Source organism: Oncorhynchus masou, chromosome 15 (assembly GCF_036934945.1).
Source record: "Oncorhynchus masou masou isolate Uvic2021 chromosome 15, UVic_Omas_1.1, whole genome shotgun sequence".
NCBI lineage: Eukaryota > Metazoa > Chordata > Actinopteri > Salmoniformes > Salmonidae > Oncorhynchus > Oncorhynchus masou.
This window is the reverse complement of record NC_088226.1, coordinates 25,986,223-26,002,872: the sequence shown is the minus strand read 5'-3', so window position 1 is coordinate 26,002,872 and position 16,650 is coordinate 25,986,223. Positions and strand designations below refer to the sequence as shown.

The 16,650-nt window shown below is 41.1% G+C and overlaps 1 protein-coding gene across 1 annotated transcript in view; it reads left to right on the top strand.

Annotated features, from left to right (window-relative positions):
* xpo6 (exportin 6) overlaps positions 1 to 16,650 on the top strand; it is a 75,705-nt gene that overhangs the window by 7,688 nt on the left and 51,367 nt on the right. Inside the window, exons 4-5 of the mRNA XM_064988924.1 lie at positions 1,333 to 1,530; positions 12,413 to 12,572. Of these exons, the coding sequence (XP_064844996.1) occupies positions 1,333 to 1,530; positions 12,413 to 12,572 (358 nt within the window). The remainder of the gene's footprint in view (positions 1 to 1,332; positions 1,531 to 12,412; positions 12,573 to 16,650) is intronic.

Below are 16,650 nucleotides of genomic sequence, written 5' to 3'. Positions count from 1 at the left end.
TTCAAACATTCACACCTCTTATAAAAATTGTATATTAAAAAAAAAAAAGTTATAGGGGCTAGGCTCGAGAAACGGACTGCCGGATCATTTTCTTATTAGATGAAACAAAAATTGAAGGCTCTCCACACTTGAAGACAATTTCCATCACTAATGCTTCATGAACTTTGGTGATAGCCTTTTAATGAAGAACTATTTTGGGGATTGGGATGAGTCTGCATCTTGTGGTCAGCCCTGGGGCCTGTGGCAATATATCTAGAAAATAAGCTGTTTTTGTTCATGATTTCCGAAAGTGTGCCGCCGTCAATATTAAACATGCCATAACACAGGATTTTCTCTTAAAACATTCTTATGACCTGTTCAGTGTTTTCTGAAACTGTGTTATGGGTACCTCTTTGGGTTCTAGGAGAGAGCATCTGTAATGTAAGGTTATGTGGGCCTTTGCAATTGTTTCTGTAGCATACAGTATATTATTAAAGGGATACTTTTGGATTTTGGCCATGAGGCCCTTTATCTACTTCCCCAGAGTCTGATGAACTCATTGATACCGTTTTGTAAAAGAAAGTTAGATGTAGTTTCATGAGCCAATGCTGACAAAATCCAAAAGTATCCCTTTAATATTTTTTTCTCACTATGATTTATAATTATGAACGTCACTAAAAGCCCAAAGATATAAGCTGTCCTCAATAACGGTTCATAAGTGTTATTAAGCTTCATAGCATGTGTCATTTCTTGTGTATGTGACTTTGGGTGTCTTGAAAAGCACTTAAAATGAAATGTATTATTATAATGCAATAAGTGCATATATTCATGCATTGACATATTGCGGTATTCTTAGTCTTTTGACACCTGATTATAACGGCTGCATAATAGCGTCAAGAGTACTTCCATGGCACATGTAAAAACTGTCAGAAAACGTGTTGGACAGATCATAATGTTGCAACATTTTAGGATTTTATGATCGTGTTACGATGCAGAGCAGTAATTAATGGCTAACCTCACCCCAGGCTTCTCACAATGTACACCTTTTCCAAAAAGTTTTAAAATTATCTGTTAAAATGAGAATTTCCCTCAACCCATAGTCATTTTATAACCCTTGTTATTGTTAACACATTGATATTAGACATGTACCCAACCGAGTGGTGTGTTGCTAATGACTGGAATGAATATGAAATAGCAAGAGAAGACACCCTACACTTTGAGTCTCAGCTATCACATTATAGGCCTAATTATGGTTATGATCATGATAAGTTATAAGTGTTTGGCTAGTTCAAATAAAGTTATGCAAAGTGGTTGTCATAACACCTGAAAATCTACCCATTGTTGCCTTTTCAGAACCTGGTCAATAAGATGTGGCTGGGAGTAGCCTCGCAGGACAAAATGGAGATCCGTAGCTGCCTGCCCAAGCTGTTGCTGGCCCAGCACAAAGCTATGCCCTTCTTCATACGCAACAAACTCTGTAAAGTCATAGTGGATATTGGTCGCCAGGACTGGCCCATGTTCTACCATGATTTCTTCACCAACACCCTTCAGGTGAGCCCTGCTAAAATTGTGTTAAATATGTTATGTTTGCTTAGCACATATACCAAACGGTAATGTTTTATTTGATTAGTGCCTCAGAAATGGTTCATAGAGGTTTCAACTAACTCGCCACTAGCCCTAAACCTATGTTGGCCCATGTTGCCTCCAATGCTTTCCACAGTTGTCAAGTTGGCTGGATGTTCTTTGGGTGGTGGACTATTCTTGATAAACTGTTGAGTGTGAAAAACCCAGCAGTATCGCAGTTCTTTACACAAATCGGTGCGCCTTGCACCTACTACCATACCCTGTTCAAAGGCACTTAACTTTTGTCTTGACCATTCACCCTCTGAATGGCACACATACACAATCCATGTCTCAAGGCTTAAAAATCCTTCTTCAACCTGTCTCCTCCCCTTCACCTACACTGATACGAAGTAGATTTAACAAGTGACATCAATTATGGATCATAGACTGACCAGGTGAATCCAGGTGAAAGCAATGTCAAGGAAAGAGCAGGTGTTCTTAAAGTTTTGTACTCTGTGTGTCCGTTTGGGCCTCATGCGGTCAATTTGCAGTGTGTTTTATGTTCCGGCCCCCCAACCATCCGCTCAAGAAAAAAAACGCCCCATGGCTGAATGTAATTGTGACCACTGGAATAGGGGGAACTCTTGGTCACAATTAACAACTTCATACTTTATTTATCTAAATATTAGAATCACAATGTTAAGGCTGTCAATGGCCTTCATCAGAATGTTGCATATCAACACGTATACTCAGGCTGACTGGCTCTTGTTCAGGTAAATGAGAAATATGTGCACTCAGGCTATCCGGAACGCCAAAGTTAGTTACTTTAAGGAGCGGTTCTCTCTCTGTGGGTCTTATCCCAAGATGTTCTGGAAACCTGGAGAATAAACCCTCCTCCTCACAGCTGCCCATGTCCCTTAACGTTGATGATGTGGTTGTTACTGACAAGAAGCACATGGCTGAGCTCTAATCACCACTTCATTAAGTCAGGATTCCTATTTGACTCAGCCATGCCTCTTTGCCTGTCCAACATTTCCTCATCTCCCACCCCTTCTAATGCGACAAGCCCCTATGCTCCTCCTTCTTTTTCCCCCGCTACAAAGTTTCTCCTTGCAGGCGGTCACTGAATCCGAGGTACTTGACCCAAATAAAACATCTGGGTCAGATGGTTTTAGTCCCTTTAAGTTTGCTGCCTTGATCATCGCCAAGCCTATCCCTGACCTTTTTTTAACCTGCCGCTCCTTTCTGGGGTTCCCATTGCTTGGAAGGCAGCCACGGTTCGTCCTTTATTTAAAGGTGGAGATCAAGCTGATCCTAACTGTTATAGGCCTATTTCTATTTTGCTCTGTTTATCAAAAGTGTTGAAAAACTTGTCAATAATCAACTAACTGTCTTTCTGGATGTCTATAGTTTTCACTATGGTATTCAATCTGGTTTCTGCTCAGGTTATGGATGTGACACTGCAACCTTAAAGGTCCTCAATGATGTTGCCATTGATTCTAAGCAATGTTGTGCTGTTATTTTTATTGACTTGGCCAAAGCTTTTGATACGGTAGACTATTCCAATCTTATGGGCCGGCAATGTAGTATTGGTGTCTCTGAGGGGTCTTTGGCCTGGTTTGCTAACTACCTCTCTCGAGTGCAGTGTATAAAGTCAGAAAACCTGCTCTCAGCCACTGCCTGTCACCAGGGGAATACCCCAAGGCTCAATCCTAGGCCCCACACTATTCTCAATTTACATCAACAACATAGCTCAAGCAGTCGGAAGCTCTCTCATCCATTTATATGTAGATGATAGTCGTATACTCAACTGGCACCTCCCCGGATTTTGTGTTAAACGCTCTACAACAAAGCTTTCTTAGTGTCCAACACGCATTCTCTGCCCTTAACCTTGTTCTGAACACCTCTAAAACAAAGGTCATGTGGTTTGGTAAGAACAATGCCCCTCACCCACTAGTGTGATTACTACCTCGTGAGGGTTTAGAGCTTGAGGTAGTCACTTCATACAAGTACTAGGGAGTATGGCTGGACGGTGTACTGTCCTTCTCTCAGCACATATCAAAGCTGCAGGCTAAAGTTAAATCTAGACATGGTTTCCTCTATCGTAATAGCTCTTTCACCTCACCTGCCAAACTAACTCACATTCTGTTAACTTCTTCGAGATAGGGGGCGCTCTTTTAATTTTTGGATAAAAAACGTTCCCGTTTTAAACAAGATATTTTGTCACGAAGAGATGCTCGACTATGCATATAATTGACAGCTTTGGAAAGAAACCACTCCGACATTTCCAAAACTGCAAAGATATTATCTGTGAGTGCCCCAGAACTAATGCTACAGGTGAAACCAAGATGAAATTCCATACAGGAAATTGTCCAGATTTTGAATGCGCTGTGTTCCAATGTCTCCTTATGGCTGTGAATGCGCCAGGAATGAGCCTGCACTTTCTGTCGTTTCCCCAAGGTGTCTGCAGCATTGTGACGTATTTGTAGGCATATCATTGGAAGATTGACCATAAGAGACTACTTTTACCAGGTGCCTGCCTGGTGTTCTCCGTCGAAATTATTGCGTAATCTCCAGCTCCATGCGCGTTTCCATTTTCTTCAAAGGAGAAATTCAACTGCCACGAATGATTTATCATCGATAGATATGTGCAAAACACCTTGAGGATTGATTCTCAACAACGTTTGCCATTTTTCTTTTGATATTATGGAGTTAATTTGGAAAAAAGTTTGCGTTGTAATGACTTAATTTTCGGGGTTTTTTCTTACCCAAACGTGATGAACAAAACGGAGTGATTTGTCCTACACATCTTTTTTGAAAAACTGAATTTGCTATCTGAGTCTCCTCATTGAAAACATCTGAAGTTCTTCAAAGGTAAATTATTTTATTTGAATGCTTTTCTTGTTTTTGTGAAAATGTTGCCTGCTGAATTCTAGGCTTAATGATATGCTAGCTATCAATACTCTTACACAAATGCTTGTTTAGCTATGGTTCAAAAGCATATTTTGAAAATCTGAGATGAGTGTTTTTTTAACAAAAGGCTAAGCTTGAGAGCAAATATATTTATTTCATTTGCGATTTTCATGAATAGTTAACGTTGCGTTATGGTAATGAGCTTGAGGCTATAAATAGGATACCGGATACGGGATTGCTCGTCGCAAGAGGTTAAAGGTCCCCAAAGCACACATTCCTGGGTCACTCGTCTTTTTATTTCGCTGCAGCTAGCGACTGGAACGAGCTGCAACAAGCATTTACACTGGACAGTTTTATCTCAATCTCTTCAAAGACTCAATCGTGGACACACTTACTGACAGTTGTGGCTGCTTTGCGTGATGTATTGTGATCATCTTTCTTTCCCTTTGTGCTGTTGTCTGTACCCAACAATATTTGTACCTTGTTTTGTGCTGCTTCCATGTTGGTCTGCTGCCATGTGTTGCTACCATGCTGTGTTGTTGTCTTAGGTCTCTCTTTATGTAGTGTTGTCTCGTCGTGATGTGTGCTTTGCCTTTTGGAAGACCGTCATTATAAATAAGAATTTGACATCTCAACTGTTTTAGCATCTGCAAATTGTGCACTTCGCTGCAATCCACGATTTCATTAATTTGCTTGACAGGCTAAAAATTCATTTCTGGTAAACAATTAATTACCTTAATTGCAATAGTTTTTGAATAAAATAGTCTAAAAATAAATCAATTTCTCAAGCAAGAATTTTGCTAGGACTGTCTGGGCATGGTCTGAGTGAGCAGGGGAAAACTAGCTCTTATTGGCAGAAAAGTTCAGAATAGGGCTGTTGCAGTGACCGTATTACCGCCACACCAGCGATCACGAGTCATGAAGGCAGTCAAATTCCACGTGAACACTTAGTGACGGTAATTAGGCTTCTCCAAGCTCTGATGCTGATGGTCATTAGCAGCCTACCAAACTTGCTAACTGCTTGGTACTCAGCACTCTATTGTCCATTTAATCACTCTGGGATCAATGCAAATGTCATTGAAAATCTAATCAAACACTTCATGAGAGCTCATGTTGCGCAACAATTCTATAAGCTATGCAATTGCGGGAGAAAAAGAGTGATGGCCTCTATTAAAAATAGGAGGACCCCATCAGCTTTCTATAGGCTAGGCCTACTATATTTATTTATTTATCAACTTTCCTAATATTAAACACTCTGCTTGTCTTTACTACAGGAGTATAGCCTACCTGCCTGGCATGATAATGGTCCATTTTAAATCCCCAAAAAATTCCCACATGTTATTTTGTATATTTAAAGACTAGATTAAATCAAGAATAGTCTAATGGGTGACAATATTACCACTTGTGAATGATGCCCAGCATAAGATAAGAAACCATGTTTGTTTGTTTTTTGCTTTTTTGAATCATAGTCGCACACCTCATTTAGCCTAGCCCGTAGGCCTATATGTTTTGATTAGGTTTGTATCACAACTAAAGTGGACAAATTAAGCACATGAATCTGCTTTACAAGTGGTGTAGAGCCTAACTGACATGCATAAGCAGTGCGTGAGTTTAAAGTTTGGGGAAGATAAGTTTCACCATAAAAATGCACCTTTTTATAATAAAATTGTTCCTTTCTAATAAAAGCATTTACATGCATAGTCACATTTGCAGTCACTTTTGATAATGGTGTTTTCCCGCTAATGGAACATTTGCGCTTATAGCCTACTGCCATGTGCGCATTGCTATTCTTATAATGTGAAGAAATAGCCTAATAGTTTAGTAATGTTTTAGGCTAAAAGTTCTGATCTGTTGAGTCAGTCACATTGCGTAAAAAAGTTGTTTTGTATTAATTTGGGATCCATCGTCCGAGACTGTTTGGAATATTTATTTCTTGCACAGAATAGAATAGGTCGACTTTTGTACTATGTAGGATAGTAGATTGACGTAGGCTAGTGCGTTTGCTGTTCGTTGGCTGACAAAGTAAATGTGGACAGTTCTTCCAATATCTTCAATATGCACCTCGGATAAGGACGCACGCAGTTGCGGCGCCGACTTCACTTGTATCCAGTTGTGTAATTACTTATGTAAAAAAATAAAAATTCTGGGGGATTCAATACTCCACAAAAAAAATGGACTACTTTTACCTCACTACATTCCTAAAGAATATAATGTACTTTTTACTCCATAGGGTTTCCCTGACACCCAAAAGTACTAGCTAAATTTTTATGCTTAGCAGGACAGGAAAATGGACCAATTCACGCACTTATCAAGAGAATATGTGGTTATCCCTAGTGCCTCTGATCTGGTGGACTCACTAAACACATGCTTAATTGTTGGACTGTGCCCCTGGATATCTGTACATTTTTAAAACAAGAAAATGTCGCCTTCCGCGTTGCTTAATATATGGAATTTGATACTTAAGTATATTTAGAACCAAATACTTTTACTTTTTCCCCCAATTTTTTTTACCCAGTTTTCTCCCACATTTTGTGTTATCCAATTGCTAGTTAGTCTTCTCTCATCGCTGCAACTCCCGTACGGACTCGGGAGAGGCGGAGGTCGAGAGCCGTGCATCCTCCGCTGCTTCTTGACACAATGCCCACTTAACCCAGAAGTCGAGAGCCGTGCATCCTCCGCTGCTTCTTGACACAATGCCCACTTAACCCAGAAGCCAGCCAGACTGATGGTGTGTACAGCCTGTGCAAAAAATCTAAGCAGAGCTCATGCCTTTCAAGCAACTTTTTAAAAATCAAAATGTATACCCCAACATTTGTAGAACTAAAGTTACATTAATAACTCTTAAATTAAGCATATAGGAAGACCTATTTCTTTAACTGCTTAACACAGAATAGCGGCATGTGCACTCAATCGTTTGGAAAAAATATCCTTTCTATTTTATTCAGCTTTGTTCAATTATATTCTTCATACTATACAATAATGCCATGGAATTCTAAACAAATCTTGTCTGCTAAATAAACTAATGTAGCCCGCAGCCATTTTGCATAGCCACATCAGCACCTAATATAAGGACAACTGAGTATGCTATTCATTTCTTCTGAAAAATACTACATTTTCTTCATATAATGCTTCTTTAGACCTGTCTAAAATAACGGATTTATTGTGAAGGTGTTGGCTATATTACATGGATTTATTAGACTTTTTAAAATGTAGACGTTCCAAAAGTCTGCATCAGGGGCTTGTAGGCTGTGTGGAAGCCAGGCGATGCAAAATGTTTGTTCATGAACGGTCAATTAACGTGAGACCGACAGTTATTTGCTTGACAATCACCGGCTGACCGAATTTCATGACCACCACAGCCCTAGTTCAGAACGCTTTTTGTTATTGGTCTATTAACTAATTCAGGTGACGTCACCAGGCAAGCCGACACTCCACCCATGCAAAGCCTGCTAATTTAGAAGGTCATGTGAAGATTGTATTTTCAACCAGCAACTGTCAGGGAATAATAATTCTATTTTTTTTCACACTTTTACAGTGGTAGTTTCATCAACTGTTGTACAATATCTAAAACACAGGGGAAAACTGAATTTTGACTGCTCCGGGCCTTAAACATTTGCATTGGCCATTGGAAGCCTTTATTACGGGTTATCATCCCCATGTCATCATCCAGTCCTATACAAACACTATGTACAGTTGCAGTACAGTGCTGAGAAAGTTTGTGAACCCTTTAGCGTTTTCTGTATTTCTGCAGACTGGAATATGTTCCAGGATTCTTCCGATGGCATTGAGGAGTACTCCACATGAGTCATTGGCTAGATCAGTAAGTGCATTGATGACTTCGTTCCCACAGTGACCGTACGTACATACCCCAACCAGAAACCATGAATTACAGGCAACATCCGCACTGAGCTAAATGCTAGAGCTGCCGCTTTCAAGGAGCGGGACTCTAACCCGGAAGCTTATAAGAAATCCCGCTATGCCCTCCTGCGAACCATCAAACAGGCAAGGTGCCATTACCGGACTACAATCGAACTGTACTACACCGGCACCCGTCGGATGTGGTAGGGTTTGCAAACCATTAGACTACAAAGGGAAGCGCAGCCGAGAGCTGCCCAGTGACACGAGCCTACCAAACAAGCTAAACTACTTCTATGCTCGCTTCAAGGCAAATAACACTGAAGCATGCATGAGCACACTAGCTGTTCTGGAAAACTCTGTGGTTACGCTCCTCAGCCAATGTAAGACCTTTAAACAGGTCAACATTCACAAGGCTGCTGGGCCAGACGGATTACCAGGACGTGTATTGCGAGCATGCGCTGACCAATTGGCAAGTGTCTTCACTGACATTTTCATCTCTCCCTGTCCAATTCTGTAATACCAACATGTTTTAACCTGTTGGGTCGCGCAATCCCGGATCCGGGATTCTATTTATAGCCTCAAGCTCATTAGCATAACGCAACGTTAACGATTCATGAAAATCGCAAATGAAATGAAATAAATATATTTGCTCTCAAGCTTAGACTTTTGTTAACAACACTGTCATCTCAGATTTTCAAAATATGCTTTTCAACCATAGCTAAACAAGCATTTGTGTAAGAGTATTGATTGTTAACATAGCTATATGCCTAGAATAAAGCTTAGACTTTTGTTAACAACACTGTCATCTCAGATTTTCAAAATATGCTTTTCAACCATAGCTAAACAAGCATTTGTGTAAGAGTATTGATTGCTAACATAGCTATATGCCTAGAATTCAGCCAGCAACATTTTCACAAAAACAAGAAAATCATTCAAATAAAATAATTTACCTTTGAAGAACTTAAGATGTTTTCAATGAGGAGACTCTGTTAGATAGCAAATGTTCAGTTTTTCAAAAAAAATATTATTTGTGTAGGACAAATCGCTCCGTTTTGTTCACGTTTGGCTATGAAAAAAACCTGTATACAGTTATAGCCTCAAGCTCGCAAATAAAATGAAAATAATGCGCCTGCTCTAAAGCTTAGCCTTTTCTTAACAACACTGTCATCTCAGATTTTCAAAATATGCTTTTGAACCATCGCTATTCACTAATTTGTGTGAGTATGCTAAGCTAGCTTAGCATTTTGAGTAGCATTTAGCACGCAACATTTTCACAAAAACCAGATAACCAGATAAATAAAATCATTTACCTTTGAAGAGCTTTGGATGTTTTCAATGAGGAGACTCTCAGTTACATAGCAAATGTCCAGTTTTTCCTGAAAGCATCTTTGTGTAGGAGAAATCGCTCCGTTTTGTACATCACATTTGGCTACCGAAACGAACCGAAAATTCAGTCACCAACAACGTCAAACTTTTTCCGAATTAACTCCATAATATCGACCGAAACATGGCAAACGTTGTTTGGAATCAATCCTCAAGGTGTTTTTTCACATATCTCTAAATTGATATATCGTTTGTGGAAGCCTGCTTTCTTCTCTGAATTCCATGGAAAAATACTTGCAGCTGAGGTTTGCGCACCAATTTCGGCGCAGGACACCGGGCGGACACCTGGTAAATGTGGTCTCTTATGGTCAATCTTTCAATGATATGCCTACAAATACGTCACAATGCTGCAGACACCTTGGGGAAACGACAGAAAGGGCAGACTCATTCCTCTCGCATTCACAGCAATATAAGGAGACAATGGAAAACGGAGCCTCAAAAATCCTTCTCATTTCCTGGGTGCCGTTTCATCTTGGTTTTGCCTGTAGCTCACGTTCTAGGGCACGCACAGAAAATATCTTTGCAGTTCTGGAAACTTCAGAGTGTTTTCTTTCCAAAGCTACCAATTATATGCATAGTCGAGCATCTTTTTGTGACAAAATATTGCGCTTAAAACGGGCACATCTTTTTATCCAAAAATGATATAGCGCCCCTAGAGTTTCAAGAGGTTAAGCAGATCACCATCGTCCCCGTGCCCAAAAACACTAAAGTAACCTGCATAACCCGTAGCACTCACATCTGTAGCCACGAAGTGCTTTGAAAGGCTGGTCATGGCTCACATCAACACCATTATCCCAGAAACCCTAGACCCACTCCAATTTGCATACCGCTCTAACAGATCCACAGATGATGCAATCTCTATTGCACTCCACACTGCCCTTTCCCACCTAGACAAAAAGAACATCTTTGTGAGAATGCTATTCATTGACTACAGCTCAGCGTTCAACACCATAGTGCCCTTAAAGCTCATCACTAAGATAAGTACCTAGGGACGAAACACCTCCCTCTGCAACTGGATCTTGGACTTCCTGGCTGCCTCCAGGTGGTAAGGGTAGTTAACTACACATCCGCCACGTGGATCCTCAACACGGGGGCCCCTCGGGGGTGCGTGCTCAGTCCCCTCCTGTACTCCCTGTTCACTCATGACTGCACGGCTCCAACACCACCATTAGTTTTGCAGATGACACAACAGTGGTAGGCCTGTTCACCGACAACAACGAGACAGCCTATAGGGAGGTCAGAGACCTGGCCGTGTGGTGCCAGGACAACAACCTCTCCCTTAACATGATCGAGACAAAGGAGATGATTGTGGACTACAGGAAAAAGAGGACAGAGCACACCCCGTTCTCATCAACAGAGCTGCAGTGGAACAGGTTGAGAGCTTCAAGTTCCTTGTTGTCCACATCACCAACAAACTGATATGGTCCAACCACACCAAGAAAGTTGTGAAGTGGGCACGACAAAACCTATTCCCCTCAGGACACTGAAAAAGATTTGGCATGGGTCCTCAGATCCTCAAACACTTCTACAGCAGCACCGTCGAGAGTGTGGTTGCATCACTGCCTGGTGAGGCAACTGCTCAGCCTCCAACCACAAGGCACTACAGAGGGTAGTGTGTATGGCCCAGTAAATCACCAGGGTCAAGCTTCCTGCCATCCAGGACCTCTATACCAGTCGGTGTCAGAGGAAGGCCCTACAAATTGTCAGACCCCAGCCACCCTAGTCATAGACTGTTCTCTCAGCAAGCGGTACCGGAGCGCCAAGTCTAGTTCCAAGAGGTTTCTAAACAGCTTCTACACACAAGCCATAAGACTCCTGAACATCTATTCATCCACAGGTACACCACCTATTGACTAAAATTATGTCAATTAGCCTATTCTAAAGCCATGACATTTTTTTGAATTTTTAAAGCTGTTTAAAGGCGCAGTCAACTAAGTGTATGTAAACTTCTGACCCACTGGAATTGTGATACAGTGAAAATTATAAGTGAAATAATCTGTCTGTAAACAGTTGTTGGAAAAATTACTTGTCATGCCTAAAGTAGATGTCTAAACCGACTTGTATAGTATATTGCTTTTCAATAAGTATATTTATTGGGTGTTTTAGCAAATGAATGCTACCATAAATACAATTTAGACATACTAACAGTAACAATACATTAACATACACAAGGTACAGTATTGAGGTATGCCATTTAAAAAATTACAATTTTCCAAGTGACAGTCACAATCAGATTGGTGTACATTTAATGTACATTTAGTTGCTTATAGTTTTTGTTCAAAAGTGAGGCCACCACTTCTTTATCTCTGGACAGGTGCACTGATTGGTTTGATTCAAATAATGTCTGTGTGTGTGTGCGCGTTTTGTTTTTGCTGTGATCGTGTGTATAATTTTGTAGTTCTACTACTTTAGGATTATTTTTTAACCTTTATTTAACTAGGCAAGTTGGTTAACAAATTCTTATTTACAATGACGGCCTACCCCGGCCAAACCCTAATGACGCTGGGCCAATTGTGCTCAGGCCTATGGGACTCCAAATCACAAACGATTGTGGTACAGCCTGGAAGCAAATCACGGCCTGTAGTGACCCCTCTAGCACTGAGATGCAGTGCCTTAAACCGCTATGCCACTCGGGAGCCCAAAAGATAAGGCTACAGAATGCACTTTTGCTGTGATGTTATCACAAATTGATGTGTGTGTGTGTGTGTTACTGCAGCTGATCCAGTCTCCTACCATGGCCTCTTTGGGACTGGTTTTGCTCAAGACCACATCCGAGGAGCTGGCGTGCCCCCGGGAGGATTTGAGCGTGGCACGGAAAGACGAACTGCGCAAACTGTTGCTGGAGCAGGTCCCCACAGTGCTGGGATTACTGACAGGTGAGCAACTTCGCCCATTCATTACATTGGGAAGTTGGGAGGGGAAACGCTGGCCCGTTACCCAAGCGGAGCGGTTCGCAGTGTTCATGCACATTGGCACTGCTTGGATGGCAAAAGTTGAGAAATTCAACTAAGCTGCACTTAAGTTATTCAGCCAAACTTGAGTAGGAGGTGCCATGGCTAAAGCAGTCTGGCTTGCTCTGTGAAACTTACACAGATTTTTTTGGGGGGTGTGCATTATGGCCACAAAGGGGATCCCGCCATGAAATAATCAAGTGCTTGTCAAATTGTGAATGAGAGACTATTGGAGTGTGTATTGCCTGCGCAAAAAACATCAGAGCTCGTGCCTTTCAAGCGACTTTAAAAAAAAATCATGAGTCTCGTCATGCAGCCTTACAATGTATTAAAAATCTAAACATATAGCCCAACATTTGTACAACTAAAGTTACATTAATAACTCAAAATTAAGCATCTGGGAGTACCTATTTCTTTGTTAACTGCTCTACACAGAATAGCCACATGTGCGCACTCCCTCAAATCGTTGAGAGAAAATATTTATATTTTATTCAGCTTTGTTCAGTTGTATTTTTCATACTATAAAATAATTTAACATAATGCCATGGAATTATAAGGAAATGTTGTCTGCTAAATAAACAAATGTAGCCCACAGCAATTTGGCATAGCCACATCAGCACCTAACATAAGGACAACTGAGTATGCTATTAATTTATTCTGAAAAAGACATATCATATCATGCTTCTTTAGACCTGTCTAAAATAAATAATGGATTTATTGGGAAGGTGTGGGATATATTACATGGATTTATTAGACTTTTTAAAATGTTGATGTTCCAAAAGTCTGCATCAGGTGCTTGTAGACCACATATGTCAGAGTCAAGGCCCGCGGGCCACATCCGGCCCGCGAGAAGGTTTTTTACGGCCCCTGGGATGATCTTGATTTATTATTAGAACCGGCCCGCAGACCGCAGCAAGCCGGCAGCCCGCAGATCTTTTACACGCACCAATACTACATTTCCCACAATGCAACGGTGACGCACCGAGCAGTAGGCTGCTTCATTTCAATATTTATTGGCACAGCAGTCGTCAGCATCACAGTAAAATTAACTTTCAGATACCCATCAAAAATGGCAAAACGGAAGGTGGACACTGAGAACCGGGGTTTCAAACAAGGTGGGAGTCGGAGTATATGTTCACGGAGGTAGCTGGAAAACCTGTGTGTCTTCTGTGTGGAGAAAGTGTGGCGGTACTGAAAGAGTATAATCTGAGACGACATTATGAAACGAAACACGCGGACAAAAACAAGAATATGGACATGGAACAAAGGCTACAAAAGGCAGAGGAATTAAAACGAGGCCTCAAATCTCGACAGGCTCTGTTCAAAAAAGCCAAATCACAAGGCCAGGCTGCTGTCAAGGCCAGTTTTATTTTGGCAGAAGAGATCGCTAAATCAGCCCGGCCATTTACGGAGGGGGATTTCATCAAAAACTGCATGATTAAAGTTTGTGACGAAGTTTGCCCAGAAAAAAGGCAACTCTTTTTAAATGTGAGTCTGAGCAGAAACACCATTGCCGAGAGAGTAGACCAGTTGTCCATCAATCTAAAAGAGCAGCTTGTGAAAAAGGGAAAAGATTTCATTGCATATTCCTTGGCTGTGGATGAGAGCACCGACATTTCTGACATTGCCCAGTTGTCAATTTTCATCCGCGGAGTGGACTCCAGCCTAAGCGTGACAGAGGAGTTTTTGGCTTTACGTCCTATGCATGGCACAACTACGGGGCATGATTTGTATGAAGAGGTGTCAAGATGTGTAAATGAGATGGAGCTGCCTTGGGAAAAACTCGTGGGTTTGACAACCGACGGAGCACCTGCGATGTGTGGACACAGGAGCGGACTGGTGGCGAAGATACGGGAAAAGATGCAAGAGGAAAACGCGACAGGTGAGCTGACAGCTTATCATTGTATCATACACCAGGAAGCGTTGTGCGGTAAAGCCTTGAAAATGGAGCATGTAATGAGCATCATCACGCGCACAGTTAACTTTATCAGAGCCAAAGGTTTGAATCACCGCCAGTTCAAGGCATTTCTGACGGAGTTAGAAACGGAGCATGGTGATTTGCCTTATCACACAGAGGTGCGATGGCTAAGCCAGGGAAAGGTGCTTCAAAGATGTTTCGAGCTTCGTGAGGAGATTTGTCTGTTCTTGGACAGCAAAGGGAAAGACACAACACAACTCCGAGACGAAATGTTTCTGTGTGAAATGGCTTTTCTGTGTGACATTACGAGTCATCTGAATGCAATGAACTTGCAGCTGCAGGGTCGGGATCATGTCATCTCTGATATGTACAGTACAGTGAAGGCATTTAAAACCAAACTGACTCTGTGGGAGACGCAGATGCGGAAAGAAAATTTGAGCCACTTTCCCAGCTGCCAGACCATGAAAGAGAAGCTCTCTACCAGTGCGTTCCCGAGCGCACAGTTGGCTGATAAAATAGGTATGCTTGCCGCTGACTTTCGACGCCGATTTGCTGACTTTGAAGCACAAAAAAGCAGGTTGGAACTGCTCGGTAACCCATTTGCTGTTGACGTGGAAAGCTCACCACCAAACCTCCAAATGGAGTTGATTGACCTCCAATGCAATGATGCACTGAGGGCAAAATATGCGGCAGTGGGTGCTGCGGAGTTCGCCCGTTTCCTCCCCGACACAATGCCCCAGCTGCGCATCCAGGCTGCTCAAACGTTGTCTATGTTTGGCAGCACATACCTGTGTGAACAACTTTTTTCTTTGATGAACCTGAACAAAACATCACACAGAAGTCGACTTACTGCTGAACACCTCCACTCAATTCTGAGGATTTCCTCAGCTCAGAGCCTTACCCCGAACATTGATGAACTTGTGGAAAAGATGGGACACCACCAAGTATCACCCTCAACCTCAAACAAGTGAACATTACTGTGCAATCACATATTTAGAGTTTTTACTCAGTTCAAGTTTAAAAGTTAAAGTTTAATATTTGTTTTCACTGCATGTTACTTCTCCTTAAACAAAGTGTTGTTTTTGATTAATAGATTTTTGCACTTTATTTTATTGTATTTCAATCCAATTATATTTTAAAAATATTTCAGTTGAGTGGATGATAGAAAATTGCTATTATTGTTTTTTTCTTTGAAGTAAATTTAGCCCACTTTTGCTAAAATAGAAAATATAGGCTACTGATGGTGCCTTGAATACCGGTTTCTTTCATTTAATGTTCATGTTATGGGGATTTTTATATAAAGGAAATTTGTCTTTTGTGTCTGTTGAAAATTAAAGATTACTGACAGAGCCATAAGAAAATATTGCTTTATTTATCTGATCATATTGGAATATATTTGTTAGGTTTTCAGTAGGTTCAATTAGGTTCACTAGACTATATGCGTCATTTAAAAATTTTTCAATGAACATTCGAACAGTCCGGCCCTCGGCTTGTAGCTAAATTTTTTATTTGGCCCTCCGTCCATTTGACTTTGACACCCCTGTTGTAGACTATGTGTGGAAGCCAGGAGATGCTCAATGATTGTTAATTAACGGTCAATTACCGTGAGACCCGGCAATCACCGGCAGACAAAATTTTGTGACCGCCACAGCCCTAGTGCTGACTGAACACATTTGTCCAAGAGGAAGATGATTTCTTGCTGGCTATCATTAACAAGTGTTGACACCTCAGTCAGTTCCCATGGCGTTTAGAACTTCTTCTTTTTTTCTTCACAGTGCAGTGCATTTCAAATGCTCCTTGCTTGATGTGATGCGTGCCAGTACAGAATCCTTTTGGTTCTATCAATAGCATGCTTCCAGTTACAGTGCCTTCAGAAACTATTCACATACCTTTACCTTTTCCACATTGTGTTACAGCCTGAATTTAAAATAGATTAAATGTAGATTTAAAAAAATTGTCACTGGCACAATAGCCCATAATTGTTTTGTAAACACAATACCCGATCATGTCAGTGGGATTATGTTTCTTTTCTTCTTTTTTTTACGTTCATTAAAAATTAAAAGCTTAAATGTCTTCAGTCTAATT